We start from the raw sequence: 18,591 nt of genomic DNA on the forward strand, positions 1-18,591 counted from the left end.
ATTATGGCAGTTATTGTAATTTCCTATCAGGAAACCTATGTAGAAAAGATGTCAAACATGCCTTCCATAGTGACAACGTGAACAATTTAACAGATTTGTGTTCAAGGCATGTTCTCATTAGGTGCAGGCTTCATTAAAAGTAATTAAAACTTGGCAAATATTCTTTTTGGATGATTAATAGGCCATCTCCACTTCTCCTTTTGGGAGGTCAGTTGCCAGTTACCAAAAATGAAACACCTGCCTTTACATCAACGTGGCTGCTGCTCGAAATTTAGCAGCATGCAGCATTCCTGAAGCTGTTAAATATGTCTGTCGTGCCAAAAAAAATGGGGCCTTATGTTTACCTAAGTCCTGAATAAATACGGTGGATTTGGGGACACAAATCTGATTAAATATTAGGCCAATATGAAAAACTAAGTTAGCTGACTTAGGTATATATAATTTATAAAGAATATAAAATTAGATGGCAGTGAACGGTCATTTTAGTGGTATAAAAAAACACATTGAAAAGAAAGTGTCTCTCACTTTGAATCCCAATTAATGTAATTAGTCTTTTACAAGCTCAGTTTCAGGGAGTACAGATTCCCCATGACTTCTGAATGAACCAAGTGAGCATTTTGTATTAACTTTACCCCTGAGGTAGGAAGATGAGATTATATCAGATAGAAAACGCTGCTTAATACTTTATGATTTTTTCCCTCCCCAGGTAAAGTATCCATTAGAGAGGACATTGTATTATTCCTTGGTCAGTTCACTGCACACCTGAAAACCTCTCCCTAGTTGCTCTCACGTTTCATACATGAGAGGGCCCATGTTGCCTTGGAGGCCAAAAGGTGGTGATTGAACCAAACTCAGTGTGAGGTCCAGAGGTGGTTTCTGATTCTTTCAGTTGACTCTTCCTGCCCCCTCTGGTCCAGACCTCTTCACAACTATTGTTTTCAACCTTCAGAAGGGACATGCATTTATATACAGATAAGGCCACAGAGGCCCTGAAGTTTCAAATGACTTGCCCAAGTCACAGTCGGTCAGCTGGAGCCCTCTCGGTGGGAAGGGTGGAAGAGGGTATGGCCTGGCGTGGACCTCTCCCTTCCCCTGGCCTGTTAGGTTATCGGCCCATGGCTGAGGCAGAGCACTGAAAAGGGAATTCCTCTCTCGACTCTCAGGCACAAATGCAGAGTTCACAGGCCTCTACTCTCCCACAGATGAACATGTGTTTTTGTGGAAAGACCACACAGAGTCAGGATCTCTATGCTGCTTCCAGATCTGGCCTGCACTGGCCCATGTAGCCCAAGTCAAATTATAGAACCAAGGCCACATTCAGCTGGAAGGAATTTAGAGATCGCCTCTGCTGGTGCATCAGAACCACCAGGACAGCTTATGAAAGCAGATTCCTGGGCTTCAGTCCCAAGACTCTGACTCAGGTCTGGGGTGGCCCTGAAGATCTGCTTTTCTAGTAAACTTCCAAAGCATGTGAGTGCCGCCCATCCAGGCACCCCATGTGAGCAACACTGGGCTATGGTAACCTCAAGATAGGTCAGCAAATGTTTTCTTAAGGGCCAGTTAGTAAATATTTCAGGCTTAGCAGGCCATATGGTCTGTGCTGCAACTATTCAGCTCTGCTGATGTAGCTGGTAAGTGGCAGTGGACAATCTCTACATGCGTGGGTGTGTCTGTCTTCTGATAAATCTTTATATAAACAGGCGGCCCACAGGCTGTAGCCTGCTGACTTCTCACCATACGCTGATAGTAACTTGAGTTCTTCCCACCACTCCCTGCTTTCAGCTGTAAAATGAGGATGCTAGTTCTAGTCTTACTTTTCTCCAGCCCTATGATGAAGAAAAATGGGTTGCAAAGAGTTGGGTGCGACTTAGCGATTGAACAAGAACATGATGAAGACAGGGTATAATCATCTGATAAACACTCAGAAAAAATATTTTGTATCATGTTCAACCAGTCCTATATTGTTAGCTATACTGTTTTTAAATACGATACCTTCCTTTAATAATCACTAAACCGGATTTATAAATATTCCCAAAAGGCTAAGAGATGACAGTAGGGATCATTTTGAAGGGTAATTTAGGAGTTTTCCTGGTGACAGAAAATAAAAATGTAGAACTCCTCCTATGTCAATAATTCCTCCATGAAGAACAAAAAATGAGTACTTAATGAGGTTAGTCAGACAAAAACAACAAAGTTTATGATGACCTGACATGCTGCCTTTGTAAGATATTCTAATTAAAAAACATTCCATAAACAAAGACATAACCAACAAGTTATATTATTTTTTATTCATGTTAGAATTTCTATCAGTGTTTGAACATTAATATTTAGAGAGTTTGTACATTTTTGCCTTCCGAGGTTTAAAATGAGAACCACACTAGGTCACAAATTGTAACTAATACAACACATTCCACAACTGCAAGAATATTCACTCAATCTCACTCTCTTAACACTGTTAAGACATTTTCTTTTCCTTGCTGTACTTTACAATGAAAAGTGTGCCCCACTCATGTCTCAGCAAAGTTCCAGACATTATGGATTCATCACATATAAATTCTTTAAAAATATACTTCTGTCAAAAGACTTGATGACTACTATGTACACTACAAAAATAAATTTTCATATAAATAAATTATATGGCATACTTTTATCTTTGTAATTGAAATGACACAAACCCATTCCTGCCAAAATTGGCAGATAATGAGACCCAGTTTGAATATTTCCTTTAAACTCCTTACACTAAAACCTACCATGAGTCCTTAATGAAAATGTTATATACTCTGAACTATTTAACATTAGTAAGCACTCTATACAAATAAAAATTCTGTTCAAAAGTAAAACATAGCTGTAATAGTGTTTCCAATAGAAATAAAATCCCTGCATTTTTCTGTTATAAACTGGCATGACAAATACTGTAGGAAAACATTCTTATGATACAAAATTATAAATATCAGCAAAGATTTAAAAAAAAAAAATTAAAACATCCAAAATGAACAAACAAGACAGACAAAATAAAACTATTTTATAAAAGAGAGAGAAATCCTGGTTGCCTGCCAGCCCCCGAGTTCTCCCTCTGCCAATGTGACTATCGGAGAAAGTTCTATGCTGTGCAGAAAGCAGGGGCCAGGCAAGCAGTCACGCACCACACAAGCTGGGCTCAGGAAAGGAGCGAGGCATGCCTCGAGCCAGAGGGAAGCAGACCTCTGAATTCTGCATCATCTCTCTCCTGAACGCAGGATATATGTTTTCTGAGCAGAGCCTAGTGTTAGGTAGGTAGACAGTGTAGCTGACAGAGGCACCAAACAGTAGCAGTGGGGCCACTGGGGCCCCTGGTGTATTAACACATACATCTGCAGCCACAGTCTTGTGGCGAGTTTTAGAGTCTGAGGTCACTACACTGCTGGTACTACTGGGGGCTGTTGCCTTTAGATGAACATTTTCCATGTAAAACAGAAGGCATAATCGGAGTTGCCATTTGTGCACTCCTACAGTAGCTTAGTCTGGGTACCAAGTGCTTCCCAACACTTTCTGGTCTCTGGCTAAGAGCCTAGGAAGACCAAACCTCAGAGCAAGGCAACAGAATTGATATGGAAGCAAATCTTTTAAAATAATGCCTGGTTGAGAGACATGTCTCTATATACATTCTTCATTGGGCGGGGGAGGGTGGTATGCAATTAGCATCTTCCTAGTCTTCAATAAATGTACTAATGATGGTGAGAGGAAGGAGATGAGTTACTTTAGGAAGCGTGCACCTATAATGTTAGTATTAACATGTGGAGAATCATCCTTCTGAAGCTCATATCCTATAGAATTTCTGACTCCATATCACCATATTGGATGTTCACTATATAAAGAGGATGCAAACAAATCCAGAAAGCCCCAACCAACTGTGCAATTTAGCAAGAGAAGGAGTTTAAATTGTAGGGACTCAAAACATCACCTCTGGGCTAATTGTAGACCCAGAATTAAGAGGTCATTGTCTCCAAAAGACTTCTAATCCACTTGGGTGGTGGTGGTGTGTGGGGTGTGTGTGTGTGTGTGTGTGTGTGTGTGTGTATGTGTGCTATGTATGTGTGTGCTATGTGTTGGTTCCAAGAGAGGTATAATGAAGGCTGCATACTTAGAGGATATGCTCACAGCCCAGCTGAGGCTCCCCACTAGGGAAGTTTTCTAGGTTTTAATACCAATGAAGATGAAGAGGTGTGAGCTCTGTACCCTGAGGTTCCAACATACACCACAATGGTCCATGCAAAGGAACTCATCTCCTCTGAAGCATGAGCTGGAGTGTCTGGATGGCAGCCAATGATCTGAAGAGATGCCCTGAACTTGAAGCGAATCTGGCAAAAGGATAAGGCGATGTTAGGGCTAGCCCTCCACCACCACTAGCACTAGAAAAATCCCGACTCTTCGGCCTAAGGCAGAGCCCACCAAAGGTTACAGACAGTAAAAAGAAGCAAAAAAAAAAAAGAAAAAAATCACAGTACAGTACATTAGGAAATCACACACGTGTTCATACACACAGCCAAACAGGAGAATCGCACCCAACTACACCTAGAGAAGCCACCAGGGTTAACGTGCTTTCTTCATATCTGCTCATTAAACAACAACAAAATTATCACGCATAGCGTGTTTGGAAGTTAACAGTAACATTTCATACTACCACAGGGTTGTGATATGCAAATTTAAAATATTTTAAACAGAAACCTTTACAAAATAATCCTATTACATAAGCAATATTTGCATAGAATTATACAGGTAAATTATACAATATTTAAGCAGCAGCAACATATGCTGAAATTTAAGACTAAGTTAAGCTTGGCAGAGACCAATGCACACACAGGGAGGGGCCCCTTTGTGATCCCCCCACTGCCCACTCTGGAGGCAGGGGTGGAGAAACCCCAGTAAATCACACTACTTTACATCCATTCCTTCGTATATTACATATGTGTACACCTCTTAAATATTTATAGAAATATTTCACAAAATAATACAATCAGTTACAGTAACGATGAACTGCTCTCTGGCACAGCACACCCTTCTAATTCCGCGTTTCTCTTCAAGCAGTTCTGGTGGGGTGGGGTAGGGGTAGGAAGGGGCTTCCAATCTTTGGCCTCTTTGCTTCAGATTTTACTCACCCTTTAAAAGAAAAAAGGAAGTCAAATAAAGTAACAGGTCTATGAGTTCATATTTATAAAGCACAAACACAGGCAAAATGAGTCTGAGGTATAGAAATCAGGATGGTGGGGGCTGGGGTGAGGGCATGAGGGGCTTCCAGGGGCAGATTAGGATCCCTTCCTTGATCTGGGGGCTGGGGACAGGGATGTGGTCATTTTGTGATGTTCGTTCATCAGACATTAGAAGACTGGAAAACAGGCGAAGGGGCAGCTGAGATGCACCAACACCCTCCCCCCTCCACAAGCTTACAGTAAGCGAAATGAGAAGTGAAGTTGCTCAGTCACATGCGACTCTTTGCAATCCCATGGACTGCAGCCTACCAGGCTCCTCCATCTGTGGAATTTTCCAGGCAAGCGTACTGGAGTGGGTTGCCATTTCCTTCTCCAGGGGATCTTCCCGACCAGGGGTTTGAACCCAGGTCTCCCGCATTGCAGACAGACACTTTATCCTCTGAGCCATCAGGGAAGCCCAGTAAGGGACAGACCCGATTTAGAATTCCACTGATTCTCCAAGGATGACTAAGCTTGAATAGGAAGCCCTGTCTGTGGGTTAAGAGGTCACTGTTTGTGACACACAGGGGCCGCAGGAGGTTGCTCTGTCTGCAGCCCTCTAAGTCCCCGAGAGCATGTGTGCCCAGTTGTGTCCAGCTTTGGGACCCTATGGTCTGTAGCCCACCAGGCTCCTCTGTTCATGGAATTTTCCAAGCAAGAAAACTGCAGTGGGTTGCCATTTCCTATTCCACGGGATCTTCCCCACCCAGAGATCAAACCCACGTCTCCATGGAAGCCGAGGGACCACTGAAGAGCCCCGCCCCCCTGCCCGCCGACCCCGCCCACCTCAGTTGGAGCTGCTGCCCTGGCGTCTCTCCTCACATTCCACGTCCTGCAGCTCAATGACCTCCACCTTGGGTTCCCTCCTCTCACACCGGACATTAAAAGGCACATGGGGGTCCTCAAACAGCCCGTGGTCAGTCTCGGGGTAGTCCTCGTAGCCTGGGCAAAGCCCGCTTCGGGGGTTCCGACTAGGCCCAGGCCCAGGGGCGGGGGGAGGATGCACGGCAACAGTCACGGATGCCGAGGCCGTCACGGTGGTAATGGGCTGGCAGTAGCTGGGCATGGAGCTGCCCATGGCAGTGAACGCTGGGTTGTGATGCCGAGGGTTGTGAGAACGGGCTCCCCGGGGGCCCGTGCGGTCCCTATTGCTAGGGCCAGAATGCCCTTCAGTAGAAATTTCGAAAGCGTCTCTGCGCGGTTTATAGGGAGGTGGCCTCAAGCATTCTCTGGGGGTTTCTCTTCTGGGCTGCTGTCCTGGCTGTCCAGGTGGCAGGGTCCTTGAGTCCAGGTGGGACTGCTGTCGAGGATTTGAGAGTGGGTGATGCCTCGGTTCAGGATGGACCACCTGCAGAGGGCAAGGGCAGGTTGAAACAGGCCCAGTGCTAACCCCAGGCTGGGCGCCACCCCCTGCTGTTCCAGCCCCCTCTTCTTTCTTGGCTCTGGATCCTGCCTGGCCACCCACACACAGCTCTTTCTGAACTAGAGCTCAGTCAACCCCACAAGTGGCTGGGAGTGCCCCGGGGAGCTAACAAGGGCCTTCTACCCACAGATGAAAAACCCATTCTCTTTGAACCTCAACAACGTGGCAGAGGAGCGCTCTACTTGGACCCTGCGTGTAGGCTTTCTCTGGCACAGCTGGCTGGATGCATCGGGCTGCAGCCCATAAATGCAGGGCTGTGGTCTAAGCATCCAGCTGCCTCCCTCCCACAGTCTGCCACCCCACCCTGCTGGGTAGACTCAGATCTGGAGTTCCTCCTCTTCTAAAACTGCCAAATGCCTGGCCCTGGCTCACCCACACGCAGGACGTTGCCAGGACTGTCTATACCTACACTGTTGAATACAGCTATTTACATTTAACTAAAATTAAAATTTCAGCCCCTTAGTCACACTAGCCACATTTCAAGTGCTCAACAGCCACATGTGGGCAGTGGCTGCTGCCCGGGAGAGTGCAGGCGGAGAGAGCATTTGCATTGTCATAGAAAGTTCTATGGGGCAGCACTGCTCTGTCCTGTTGTTAGGAATCTGGTTTCTGGGTCTCTATACAAAGCACGGAGCAACACAGTGGCCACATCAATCAAAAGGACCGTGACCAACTTCAAAGTCGTTCAGCTTGTACCTATTTTTAGGCTCCCGCTGAACAAAACCAGATTCACACTGCAGCTCAGCAGGCATCGTCATGGGGGGTAAGAGGAGGAAAATTTAGGTTATTTGGTTGGCCTCTCTCTCTTTCATGGAAGGGCAGCTCCGGCCTGGGACTGGAATACCCATTTCCTGGAGGGACAGCAGGAGGCCCCCAGTTGGAGAAACATTAGCCTTAGAACCTTCCTTGGGTTTTGTGTGCTGTGCTCCAGGCCTGGGGGGCTGAGAACATCCTAGGGAGTACAGAGAGGGGAGAATGTAGCTGGGACTCTCAGAGCCTCTGAGAAGAGGCTCCTGGGCTGCTCATGGTTTTCCTGAATTACTTAAGGCTGGTTCTCAGCTTCTCTGCTCCTTCCAGCCACCTAGAATGCGTGCTTGGAGCCATAAAAGCTTCCGGTAAAGTCTCAGACAATAGTGACTGAAGTAATTTTATACTAAGGGCAATTAAAGGTAACAGAGGTGGAAGGGAAAAAAATAACTTCTGCTGGCAATAAAAATACCGTTATATTTTAAAATAAGTATCATCCTACAATGTATATAACTTTAAAATAAGGGTGGGAGGGTGGGTAGGGAAGCAAGGTATGCTTTACCTCTGGTTCTTAAACAAGATATATGGTGATGGATGCTTTGCGTAGTCTCCATTACTGGCCCCTGCCCTTTTCAATCCGTAGATACAACCATATGAAATTAACATCTCTATAGTATGATTCCACCTAACCTATACTGTTTTTTTTTTTGGCATCCTGTGCTTTGCTGTTCAGAGCAGGCAGAGGCTGCCTCCTGGGGTGACTTATGACTTACAGTGGAGCGGGCGAAGACAGGGTTTTCTGTGGCTTCCACGATCACTTGGTGGGCAGGGCCCCCAACACCCTGCTGGGCCTCGTAGTGCCGCAGCTCCTCACTGATGCCTGACACTGTCGTCTGAGAACTGTACTCCGAGTCAGAGGAATCAGACCCGTTGTTTGTGTGACCGGCGGGTACAGCAAACCGGACCACGCTGGGGGGTGGCTCAGGAGAAGGTGTGGGCAGCCGGTTCAGCCCATTGGCTGGAGACACCTATTTAAGGGGATTCCGTATGTCAGGTGTTATCATCCATTTACCCGGTGGCTACACTCAAGGTTCAAAGCACAGTACTGTTTAGGGGTCGCTGCTCTCCCTCACTCCCCCTCCTGGCCCCCCACACTACTCTGTATTCACTTAGCCCAATCCTTGCCACATAGAGGACCCTTGGGCATGACAGATGGAGCAAAAGGACTGCCCTCTGCTTTCACAAACTAGAAAGGCAGGTTATGCCCTTTTCATTCCTGTTCAAACCCAGATATTCATCTTGAGTGGAAAATGCTTTATTGATAGAGACCTATCACACTTAGGTTGCCAATCAACCAGGTTTCAAAAAACCAAAATAAAAGCAACCTAAACCAAACCAAACCAACACAACATCCTCCAACACTAATAAACTGAAGATAAAAAAGGCTATAGTTATTGAGTTGTTTGCTGAAAATGTAAACAACCAGAAAATGGGGATAAACCTAAGTCTCTAAATTAAGACTGACACCAGGAAAAACAGCATACAGATGGCCCGTGGGCTGCACGTGACGCCAGCCACGATTACTGACCTCAGGATATGGTCCGAAGAAGGACAAAAGCACTGGCAGCAAAACTAGTCCATTGAGAACACCCAGGATTGTTAGGATCGCCAGGACAGCAAAGAAGTACCTTAAAGATGAAAGGGAACCAGGAACATTTACCACGGCAAGTGAATTAAGGGACCCTTCATGTGCCCAAATGTCAGAGCCCAAAATGAACAAAACCCACACCAGTGAAAAGGCTGTTACAAAACTTCAGTTCAAACCCAGCACAGGATTACTTTCGTTTTTCTTTTACCCTTCTGACTTTGAGGACTGCATTCCGCAACCCAAAGTGTTAGTTCATGAAGGGAAGGAAAAAAAAAAATTAGGTTGTTAATTTGCTGAAATCTCATGGCATGTAATGTTATTTATGAATGTGTTACACAAACACAAAAATATGGAATGTGAACTGAATGGCTGAGCAGACTGAAAGCACAAATACAATGCAGAGGGGCCCCGTTCACGAAAACCCAGCAGAAGCAAACAAATGAAGTGAAGGGTGTAGAATTTAAACAATTTAGCCCAGGAGGAAAAGCAGCCCACTTCTGCAGGCAGCTAATCCACTGTGAAATGCTTCTGCATCTTAGAGCAGAATCTCTAATTAAGTCTCCAGTGTATCAGGTAAGGCTTTCCCTGGGCTTTCATTAACCACAACTTTCTGCCTAGAATTCTGTGAGTTCCAGTTTTACCAAATAGCTCCAACTGCGACCTTTTTAGAACACTGGAACCAGCTTTCCGCAAAGAAAACACTGCCCATTCTGTGGTTGCTGGGGCATTTTCGGGGGAGGGCGGTCCACAATGACGGGTTGCTCTGCTGGCCAATCTTTTGTTGAACAATTTAGCATCTCTGAATACTCTTGTTTTGCGTCAGCCAATTCAGACATAAAGGCCGCAGCACCATGAAGAAGAGGAGAGTGCACAAGTGGCCCTGCTTTCCCACCATTGAGGGCTAAGGTCTGGGATCCTTCACGAATACCAAGGTGAACCTGTCAGCCAGGGAGGGTGGCTGGCGGATGTTCCACACAGCTGGAGGCAGAAAGCTACACGCAAGCATGCGTTTCTGTAACTATCGGTTTCTAGGGCAATTTTGCTGGAAGGGGGCTGGGGTGGGGGAGAGCTCAGGATGTTCTGGGAAGAGGAAGGGCAAGATATCTATATGTTAATGGTCCTCTTGATCATAAAACGGAACAGGCTCCAAACTTCGCTGTGCCTATGTAAGTTTCGCTCTTAGATGAAAGGAGAGAGAATCTCTATAAAAATACAAATACCTCGCAGCTATTGTAAACACTAGAAACTTCTGAGCTGCATTAGTAAAACCAAGCAGCCGATGTCTTGCACTAATGTAAACTGCTGGAACTTTAGGTTGAGGCATATATCAGCAGCAGGCATTAAGACATTTGCATCCCATCCATCTAACGGTAGAATAAACAGACCAATTAGATTTCTGACGGCTTCGTGTATACAATGTCTGCTCATTTAGTCGACCTCAGTGAGGGCTTTATCAGGTTAATCCATCCAGTTCTAGAAAATGGGAAGCCCTTTTAAGTGCTTGAAATAAGAGCCCTGCTATCTCTGGGAGAGAACAAGAAGCCATGGGTTAGATGAGAGAGTTGGGATCCTGCCCTCCACCCAGGTCCCAGATGGTTGCTCTAATCAGGCTAAGTTTCTTCTCTGTTGCTCCCTTGGCATCCCCCCACAAGGCTGAGTTAGATCCTCTGAGATCCCATCACACTCTGTTTCCCATGGTTTTGAATTGCTTGCGACCTTGTCTCTGCCCCCCATAGACCACAGCTATGTAGAGGGGGACAAGGACAAGGTTACTGCTGTGCTGTTGTGTGAAATGGCACTTATGAGGTGTTCACCATACAGTGTTGAATGAGAAATTACACAAAAGAATCTCTCTTGGAAGTAGCGTTTCTACATCATAGAGAAACAACTACTAATGCTCAAATAAAGGAAAAGTCAACATCAAATTAAGAGCTCAAAACAAAGCCTAGACCAAAACCTTCTTCTAGTTTAGGCATATATGTCTACCTGATACTGGCCAATGAGGTGTACTAATTGGCTTGCTAATGGACCGATCCTCTATGCTGAGAGGATCAGCAACAGGGCCATCATCTGGGAGCTGGCTAATAACTCAGACTCCGCTCCCCACCCCCGATGAAGTCTGATCTGCATTTACAGAGAGTCCCAATGATTCACGAGCACATTATAGTTTGAGAAGTACTGGTCTACACCTCTCCACTCACTCTCCACCCAAACGACAGTGAGCCGACCCTGGCACTCATTCTAGGAAGGCTGCATCTCCATAATGATGCCAAGGACCTATCGTCTTTCATAACAGAGAAACTTTGGCTACAATTTAAAATCCTTAAAATCCTTTTTTTCACTTGGAATTGAAAGTCCTATTACAACATACACAATAGGAAAGTCGGTTTAGATTCTCTCTCCAGATTACCAAAGTGTGCCTAACAATCCAGTCGTTTCTCACATTTTATTCCACTTTACTATGGTCCTAATCCTGGACTATCTTCTACTCATTGATGATTCTGGCCTCGACCCTCCACGGAGCAGCAGGGTCACATCTAAGAGCAGGTGTTTAAAAAAGCTGCGGAGGCTCTTCAGAGAAGAAAACGGTCTCTCCCTGTAGTTCTCAGATTCTTTTCAGGAGGAAAACGTGCTCTCCTTTTATACTTCACAAAGTCAAGTCCTTAAATAAATTCACCAGAAACTGCTTGCCATGAAATCCAAATAGAAAGATGTATCCAAATGAGGCTTGGATTTTAAAAATTTGACACCAAAGTCACACAGTAAATGCTTCTTAAATCTTAGTGGGAACTTGAACATGCAATCAAGGGATGCTGTCTTCACTTCTTAAAAGAATAAAGTTTCTGAAAATCTGCATGTTTTCCTTTCTACAGTTTTGAAGGACAATGGAAGGTCAAATCTAGTCAGTCAAAGGGAACCAGGTCATTTCCTTCTGTTGATATTTCTAACCTTAATGCCAAGAGCTGGGATGTGGTGTCAAGCTGTACAACTGCCTTTGTTTCTAGCCCCAAACCCTCCGTCTTTTGTCCTCAGGATATTCCCCAAAACAGCTCTAGAAGACAGCCTGTTCTTATGCCTCTCAGCGTGTGCATGCGTGCTCAGCGTGTCTGACTCTTTGCAACCCCACAGACTACAGCCTGCCAGGCTCCTCTGTCCATGGAATTTTCCAAGCAAGGAATACTGGAGTGGGTTGCCATTTCCTACTCCCAGGAATGTTCCCGACCCAGGGATCAAACCCAAGTCTCTTGTGGCATCTGCATTGGCAGGTGGATGCTTTACCACTGTGCCACCTTGGAGTTAATAAACTCAAAAGAAAGTGGAGTCACAGATGGTGACAATCACTTTACAATATATGTGTATATCAAAACATCATGTTGCACCCCTTAAATATATTCAATTTTTGTCAATTATTCCTCAGTAAAGCTGTGGCGGGGGCAGGCTCAGCAGGGAGTAGAGTCCCAATGAAGACAAGCTGCAATAGCCCAGAGACAAAAGGAAATAAGTTACAGAGAACACATTAGAAAACAAGGCTTACCTGACAATGAAATCAAATTCAGATCCTGCAAGCATCAGCACTCCCAGTAGAGTGGAAACGGCACCATCGAGAACAGGCGCAAACATGTGCTCCAGGGCAAGCACAGCCCTGCGGTTCTTGTCACCAATGGCTGTTAGAAAGGCCTGCGCAATGAGAGTTCCGGTGATCAGATTCCTGGATTTCATTTAGTCAATGGCCAGCTTCGTCTTAAATGCTATAAGCCGGTTTCATCTGACTCCACTGTACCCCTCAGATCTTACTGTCTAGCTATTGGAATGTTTAATTGGGGTTGCTCAACTTGGCTAAATCTAGGCTTACATTAAATTGACCTGTTAATAATAATGGATTGTATTTGGTGTTTATGTAAATCTTGAACAACAACAAAGATGGAAAGCGATGCCAAAACTATATTAAAATGAGCAAAATGTTCCCTTCCTTTTACTGTTACTCACCTTGAGTTCACTCCCCATATGAGTGATCTAACATTATTCACATGGGAGATGTCTAGCTATGACAACCGCATTCTCCTGATTTTTTGAAAGGTCAAGATCTTACTTTAAAATGGGCTTAACACCGAGGTGCCAAGTACATATTTCCTCATGGTTATACTGAGGTTAGAATTTCTGCCACTGTGTTCAGACTAATATGTTCGTAGGACATGTAAGTACTATTAACATATCACAAGAAATTCAGTCAAGCCTGTTCTAAATATGGGTGGACATGGCCCAACTCTTTTGTGTTCTCTAGGTCTTCTAGGTCAAGGCATTGTTGATACCAAATGGAAACCTTATGTAGGCCTTCGTGTATCACACTATTGGCTTGAGAGTATGACCGAAGACCATTTTAATGTGGGTTAGTTACTGTTACACCCTACCTGTTCCCCGCAGTGGGACCTAACAGGGAGGGCTGAGCCTGGCACAAGCTTGCTCTCTGAAAGTGCAAGCTGCTCTGGGATGTGCTGAGAAGAGGGCCTGGAGCCCTTGCAGGTGGCATATGTGTCCTGGGGAAACACACGTCCATTAAGGACTGCTTAATGGATGAAGAAATAAAACTACACAGAAGTGTACCGAGGTGTATGACTTTTCTCTCAAGTGGGGTCTATGTAAGTGACGCTCTTTCAGAGCTGAGGAGACTTTAGGGTCAAAGTAGTTATCTTTTTCTCCTGAGAGGAAGGCACTAAGACGGTCTGGAACCATGCTGTCTGTGCTGTATTTGGGCCATGAGGCCATAAGGGCCAGAACTGAGTTGATCTTCTTGCATACAACTTATGCTACTGGAACAATAAACTGCCAGATACCCACTGATCCCTTGATGACTTTCACATACAGGATGTGGTGAGAATGCCATGTCCTGTGTGTGGACAGTCTCTTGATGAAGACTTGGGCTAGCAGCACAAAGCCAAGTTGGCTCTTGAGACTCCTTAAATTCTCAGGATTAAATCTTGCATGAGGAGTAGAGGTGTTCCTTCATTGTTTATTCAACACTGGTATGGATATTTATGTTCCTACTACCTCAGAGACCCAGGGTGCTGTAACAGTTTAAGAAAAGATATTAAGCTTTTCCACCACAAAAATCTGATCTAGGACCACCCTTGTCTGTAATGATAGCCACCAAAAAAAAGTGGTTTTCATTCACATCAGAATAAAATGATTTGTGGATTTTTAACTCACATATAAATTTTTCTTATTTTTAAAAGAAATGATATTATAATTATGTGTTTTCTAAGTTCTAAGCTCTTCTTTTTAAAAATCCCCTCTCCTTCTTCCCAGCTCAACTGAGGAAAGTAATTCGGGTAGGCTCAAAATTTAGAGAACTGTTTCCATACTATCACGTTTTTATCATACACTGGGGGAAGAACAGGTTAACTGCAACAAAACATTCTTTCTGAAATACAAAAGTTTATAATCCCTAAGTAGCATAAATATGGCCCTGAAAGAGGACAACAGGAAGTAACAGACACCCATGTGTAGACACCCACAGGCCACGTGCTGAGCCCAATGCTGGAGATTGCAGAAGCAAGGCTGAAAGTAATCTGATCCAAGTCCAGTGCTAGGTTTCCTGGCCAAGCCTTCCAAACATCAGTATTTATTCAGTCAATAAGTATTTACTGAATGCCAATGTAAACCTCAGGTCTTAGGCTAAAAACACAAGTGTGGATGGAGCATAATTTACACATCACTGTGGGGCTTTTAAACAATTCTCTGATAAACGTATACGACGGACTTGTCTCATGGATTAGACTCCTCCTGAAGTTTACCCTCCTTTTTCACAAGACTGGGCCCACAGAGAGAGGGGAAAGATTCCTATGGAGAGCAACACTAGTTCTTTTATGTTCTGTTGTCATGAATTTGGAGGGTGGGAGGTTGAAGGAACTGGGGTGGGGGGTGGTGCTCAGATGGGGAGTTCATTAGCCCCAGGGTATTTCCTTAGCTGCCAGTTCCCCTCACCCTCAACTATGCTTGCCCACCATGCCTGTGAGTGTGGTCTCATGTTATTCCCGCTTTATTACTGTGGTTTTAAAGACTGTATGTATTTGTGTACACACACACTTATATAACATCTGTCTAGGAACAGCTCACACCTTTAGGACCCATGACACAGCTGACAACAACAAATAAGCAGAATCCTGGGCCCACTCGGACACACCAAGGACACTGTCTACTGCTGACACAGCCCGGCTAACTTCCACCTTCGATGACCTGCTTCTTAGATTCCCTCAGAGGGAAAGGAGTCCAGCTGAACTGCAGCCACTCCTGGGGAATGTCTGTACTCCCAAGCCTTCTGCTGTGATATGTGTCAGATGTGCTCCTTGAAGGTGGAGAAAATGAAAAGGTTCCCAACTTGTAAACTAAAAGAGCTTGCAGAGAAGGCAACCCATCTCCCATACCAGAGCGACATGAACAGTGAATTCCACTCCAATGCCGACAGAAGCAATCAAGATGACCACAGGCACGGCACTCAGCTTGATTCCAATGAGGCCCATCATGCCGAAGAGCTCAACTGTCATCAAAGCCAAGACTGTCACCTTTAAAAAAACACAGAGGATGAGTGGCTGGGCACAAACACACTCTGGGTGTTGCAAAAATTCTTTCCAAACTATTTCATGAGTGCGATCTATAAAGAGTTATACAGATACGTACTTATTGCTCGCTACAAATTTAATATGGTTTAAAACAAGGTGTTTCCTCCTGTTTTGATCTTAACCATCAGAGACCATCCTTCAACTTGTAACTGAGCTGAAACTTTTTTGGTTGCCTTGCCCTCCATCCTAAAGAAAGTTGATAGGACAGGCTGAATAAATATTCTTTTACGTAGAAGTCACTTTGCTTTTGTTTGGAGAGCCTGTGGGCTGAGTGAGGATGACTTAGGAGAAAGGGGACGTATGGTCAGCTGATGCGGGTCAGGTTACAGCCCCTTCACTATGAAGAAATGTGGAGTCACTGGGGTGGACAAAGCAAACAGGGAAAAGCTTTTATTTGCCATTCTTTCATCTGCCTTGTAAAAATTTCTAGGGAGATGGAAAGAATCCGTTGAGGTAGACTTTGGAGTTTTTTGGGCCAAAGAGGAGAAAATACAAATAAAACAATAAACTTTACAAGGGAAGGAGAGAATGATCTTTCCTTCTGGGGGTGGGGGACAGCAGGCAGTGAAGGGCGAGCAGACAAGCACAATAAAAGTTCCCTTTGCTTTCTTTTAATAAGCTAATGAAAGATGGATAACATCAATTGCTTAAGTACCATGAAAACTCCTACAGACTAAACATTTACCTTTAAACATACCTGCTGTACAGACTTATGGTGCAGAAACAAGACCTGGTCTCTGTTTTTATAATTTTGGCATTTTGAAGGCTATACCACAGTTCATGGAATTTAAACACTGCCATGATTTTATTAGACTCTACATGAAACTAGCTTCAAACCTGCAAGCATTATACTTGGTGAAAGAATGTAAAAAAAAAAAAGATTGGCAATACTTTATCATTTCTCCCTAAGAGTTAAAACAAATACACCACACAAAACCATGTCTAAAATGATTTATCCATATACCACCGTCCAAACTTCTCTAACTATCTCTCCATTTAGAAGAATCTTCTCTATATTTGGTATGGGTGTCATAACAAAATGACACTTGAATTAAAAAAAAACAATTAGTTATGCTTTGAATGTTTGTATCAATATACACTCAGCTCTATTATGGAAAGTGTGCTCAAAAACTCCTCTATCTTCACCTAAAAAGTTTAATGCTATAGGAGAAGGGACATAAGATTAAGGCCATTAAAGACTCTACCTAAGCATGAACCTCGCCACCTCCAGTAGAATAAATACAGTATGGATGATGCAATCTATACCCTCCTCTCGAGGCCCAGACATAAACAAAACTTCCCGGCTGCAGAAAGAGCTATGCTGAAAGGAATTTGACTTCCACAAAGACCCTTAGAATAAACTCACAATGATCCCTGCCGTCCAGGGGTTCAGGAGGAAGACGGCGCACACAAGGAACGTGCAGGCCAGCACCACGCTGATGGACAGGAGGAGCCAGTGGCGGAGGCCGATGTACTGCTCCCAGAAGAGGAAGGGGTAGCCGTTGGGATAGCTGGAGAGCCCCAGGCTCGTGTAGTTATTGCAGATGGTTCTGACTTTTTCAATGGCTTCAACGAAGTCCGAGGTGTCACGCAGGCCGTTGAGGTAGAAAGGGAACTGAGCATATTCAATGGGCTCTGCTGCAGGGACTGCACAGAAAAGACAACAGGGAGAGGGCCCAGGAGTCAGCGGCTTCCAGCAACACTGAGAGAGGCAAACAGGCTTCATCTGAAGGTGGAAAAAAGGCAGCAAGTGTCCCACCGTTTGCCTCCCAGACATGAGTCCCCAGATTCTCCATAAGTGCAATGAGAAGAGAAAGAACTCAGCAAGAAAGTCTGCTTACTCCTCTTCTTTCAATGTGAGGGACAAACAATACCAGCGACAGTCTTGATCGTGTTAAGGTCTTGACAATTTCGGTCTTTGGTTTAAAAAATTTTAAAAGATAATCAACTTTTGATTTTGGTGGGGGGACGCTGCAGGTGGAGGAGGAGACCCTTAGATTTTAATCTTCTAGAAGCAATCATTGTTTGTAATGGGTCTAAACAACTTAAGAATTCAATTGTGGTAACATTTTCTTCTGTTCAACTGACACAAGTGAAAACACTAAGTTCAAACCATTTTACTTAACCACTTATGAGAACAAAATAACTCGAAAGTCATGCTTTACTGAGAAAAATGCTTAACTTATCCTTTTAGTGATCTTACACACTTAAACCTTCCATGCTTCTTTTTTAATGCAATGCTAAGTCTTCAGCAGCAGGGGAAGAAATCCTCACACAACAAGCATTTAGTTACTGCCGTTGTGTGTTCCAGACCCTTTGGGGTCATTCAGCTGACTTGCTAAACATGATTTGCCCTATTATAATCTCAACTATAAATTTTCATTAAGACAAGCCTTGGCTGCTTGCCACAAGGCTCTGAGGTTTAGATACAGGGAAGCACAACCCGCCTGCTCTCCAGCCATGTTTGCAAAGGGACCTGTCTTCTTTCTCACGTCCATCCTCAGCCTCATACCCAAGGTATAAGCAACTAATATCTCTAACATAAATGCAAATTAAATCCATCCAGAACCACCTTTCAAAGTTGGGGCTGAGAGGTGAAAGGAAGAGGACGCTGTTGTATACACACTTTTCTGCTCCGGTTTAAACAGCTTTGACAGAGTACAGGTGCTTGGTGGCTTATAGGAATGACTCAACTTGCCAAAAATCCCTTCAACACCAGAGTTGACAAAGTTAAGATAAACATATAATCCCCAGTGATAAAACTCTGCAATAGTAAAACAACACTCAACCTGGAGGCGTCCCCAAATTTCACATGGAACAGCTGGCATTAAAGAGAGATGCCTGGTGGATGTTTTAGAGTCAAAGGCACAAGGAGAGATTAGAGACTCTTATTTCTCAGTGTGACAGAGCAGGAGTTGTATTCGATCACAC

At 44.4% G+C, this 18,591-nt stretch overlaps 1 protein-coding gene across 5 annotated transcripts in view; it reads right to left on the reverse strand.

Annotated features, from left to right (window-relative positions):
* Window positions 2,268-18,591, reverse strand: part of PTCH1 (patched 1) — a 69,895-nt gene continuing 53,571 nt past the window's right edge. For 4 of the 5 annotated variants that reach the window (XM_018052471.1, XM_018052469.1, XM_018052470.1 and 1 more), the window contains 7 exons: window positions 17,027-17,307; window positions 15,466-15,603; window positions 12,579-12,721; window positions 8,984-9,083; window positions 8,169-8,423; window positions 6,012-6,573; window positions 2,268-5,136 (listed from right to left, as the gene is read on the reverse strand). In XM_018052471.1, the coding sequence (XP_017907960.1) occupies window positions 6,013-6,573; window positions 8,169-8,423; window positions 8,984-9,083; window positions 12,579-12,721; window positions 15,466-15,603; window positions 17,027-17,307 (1,478 nt within the window). In that variant the 3' untranslated portion in view covers window positions 2,268-5,136; window position 6,012. The remainder of the gene's footprint in view (window positions 5,137-6,011; window positions 6,574-8,168; window positions 8,424-8,983; window positions 9,084-12,578; window positions 12,722-15,465; window positions 15,604-17,026; window positions 17,308-18,591) is intronic. The other variant, XM_018052473.1, reaches the window with a different exon arrangement.

This window comes from Capra hircus, chromosome 8, assembly GCF_001704415.2.
Source record: "Capra hircus breed San Clemente chromosome 8, ASM170441v1, whole genome shotgun sequence".
NCBI lineage: Eukaryota > Metazoa > Chordata > Mammalia > Artiodactyla > Bovidae > Capra > Capra hircus.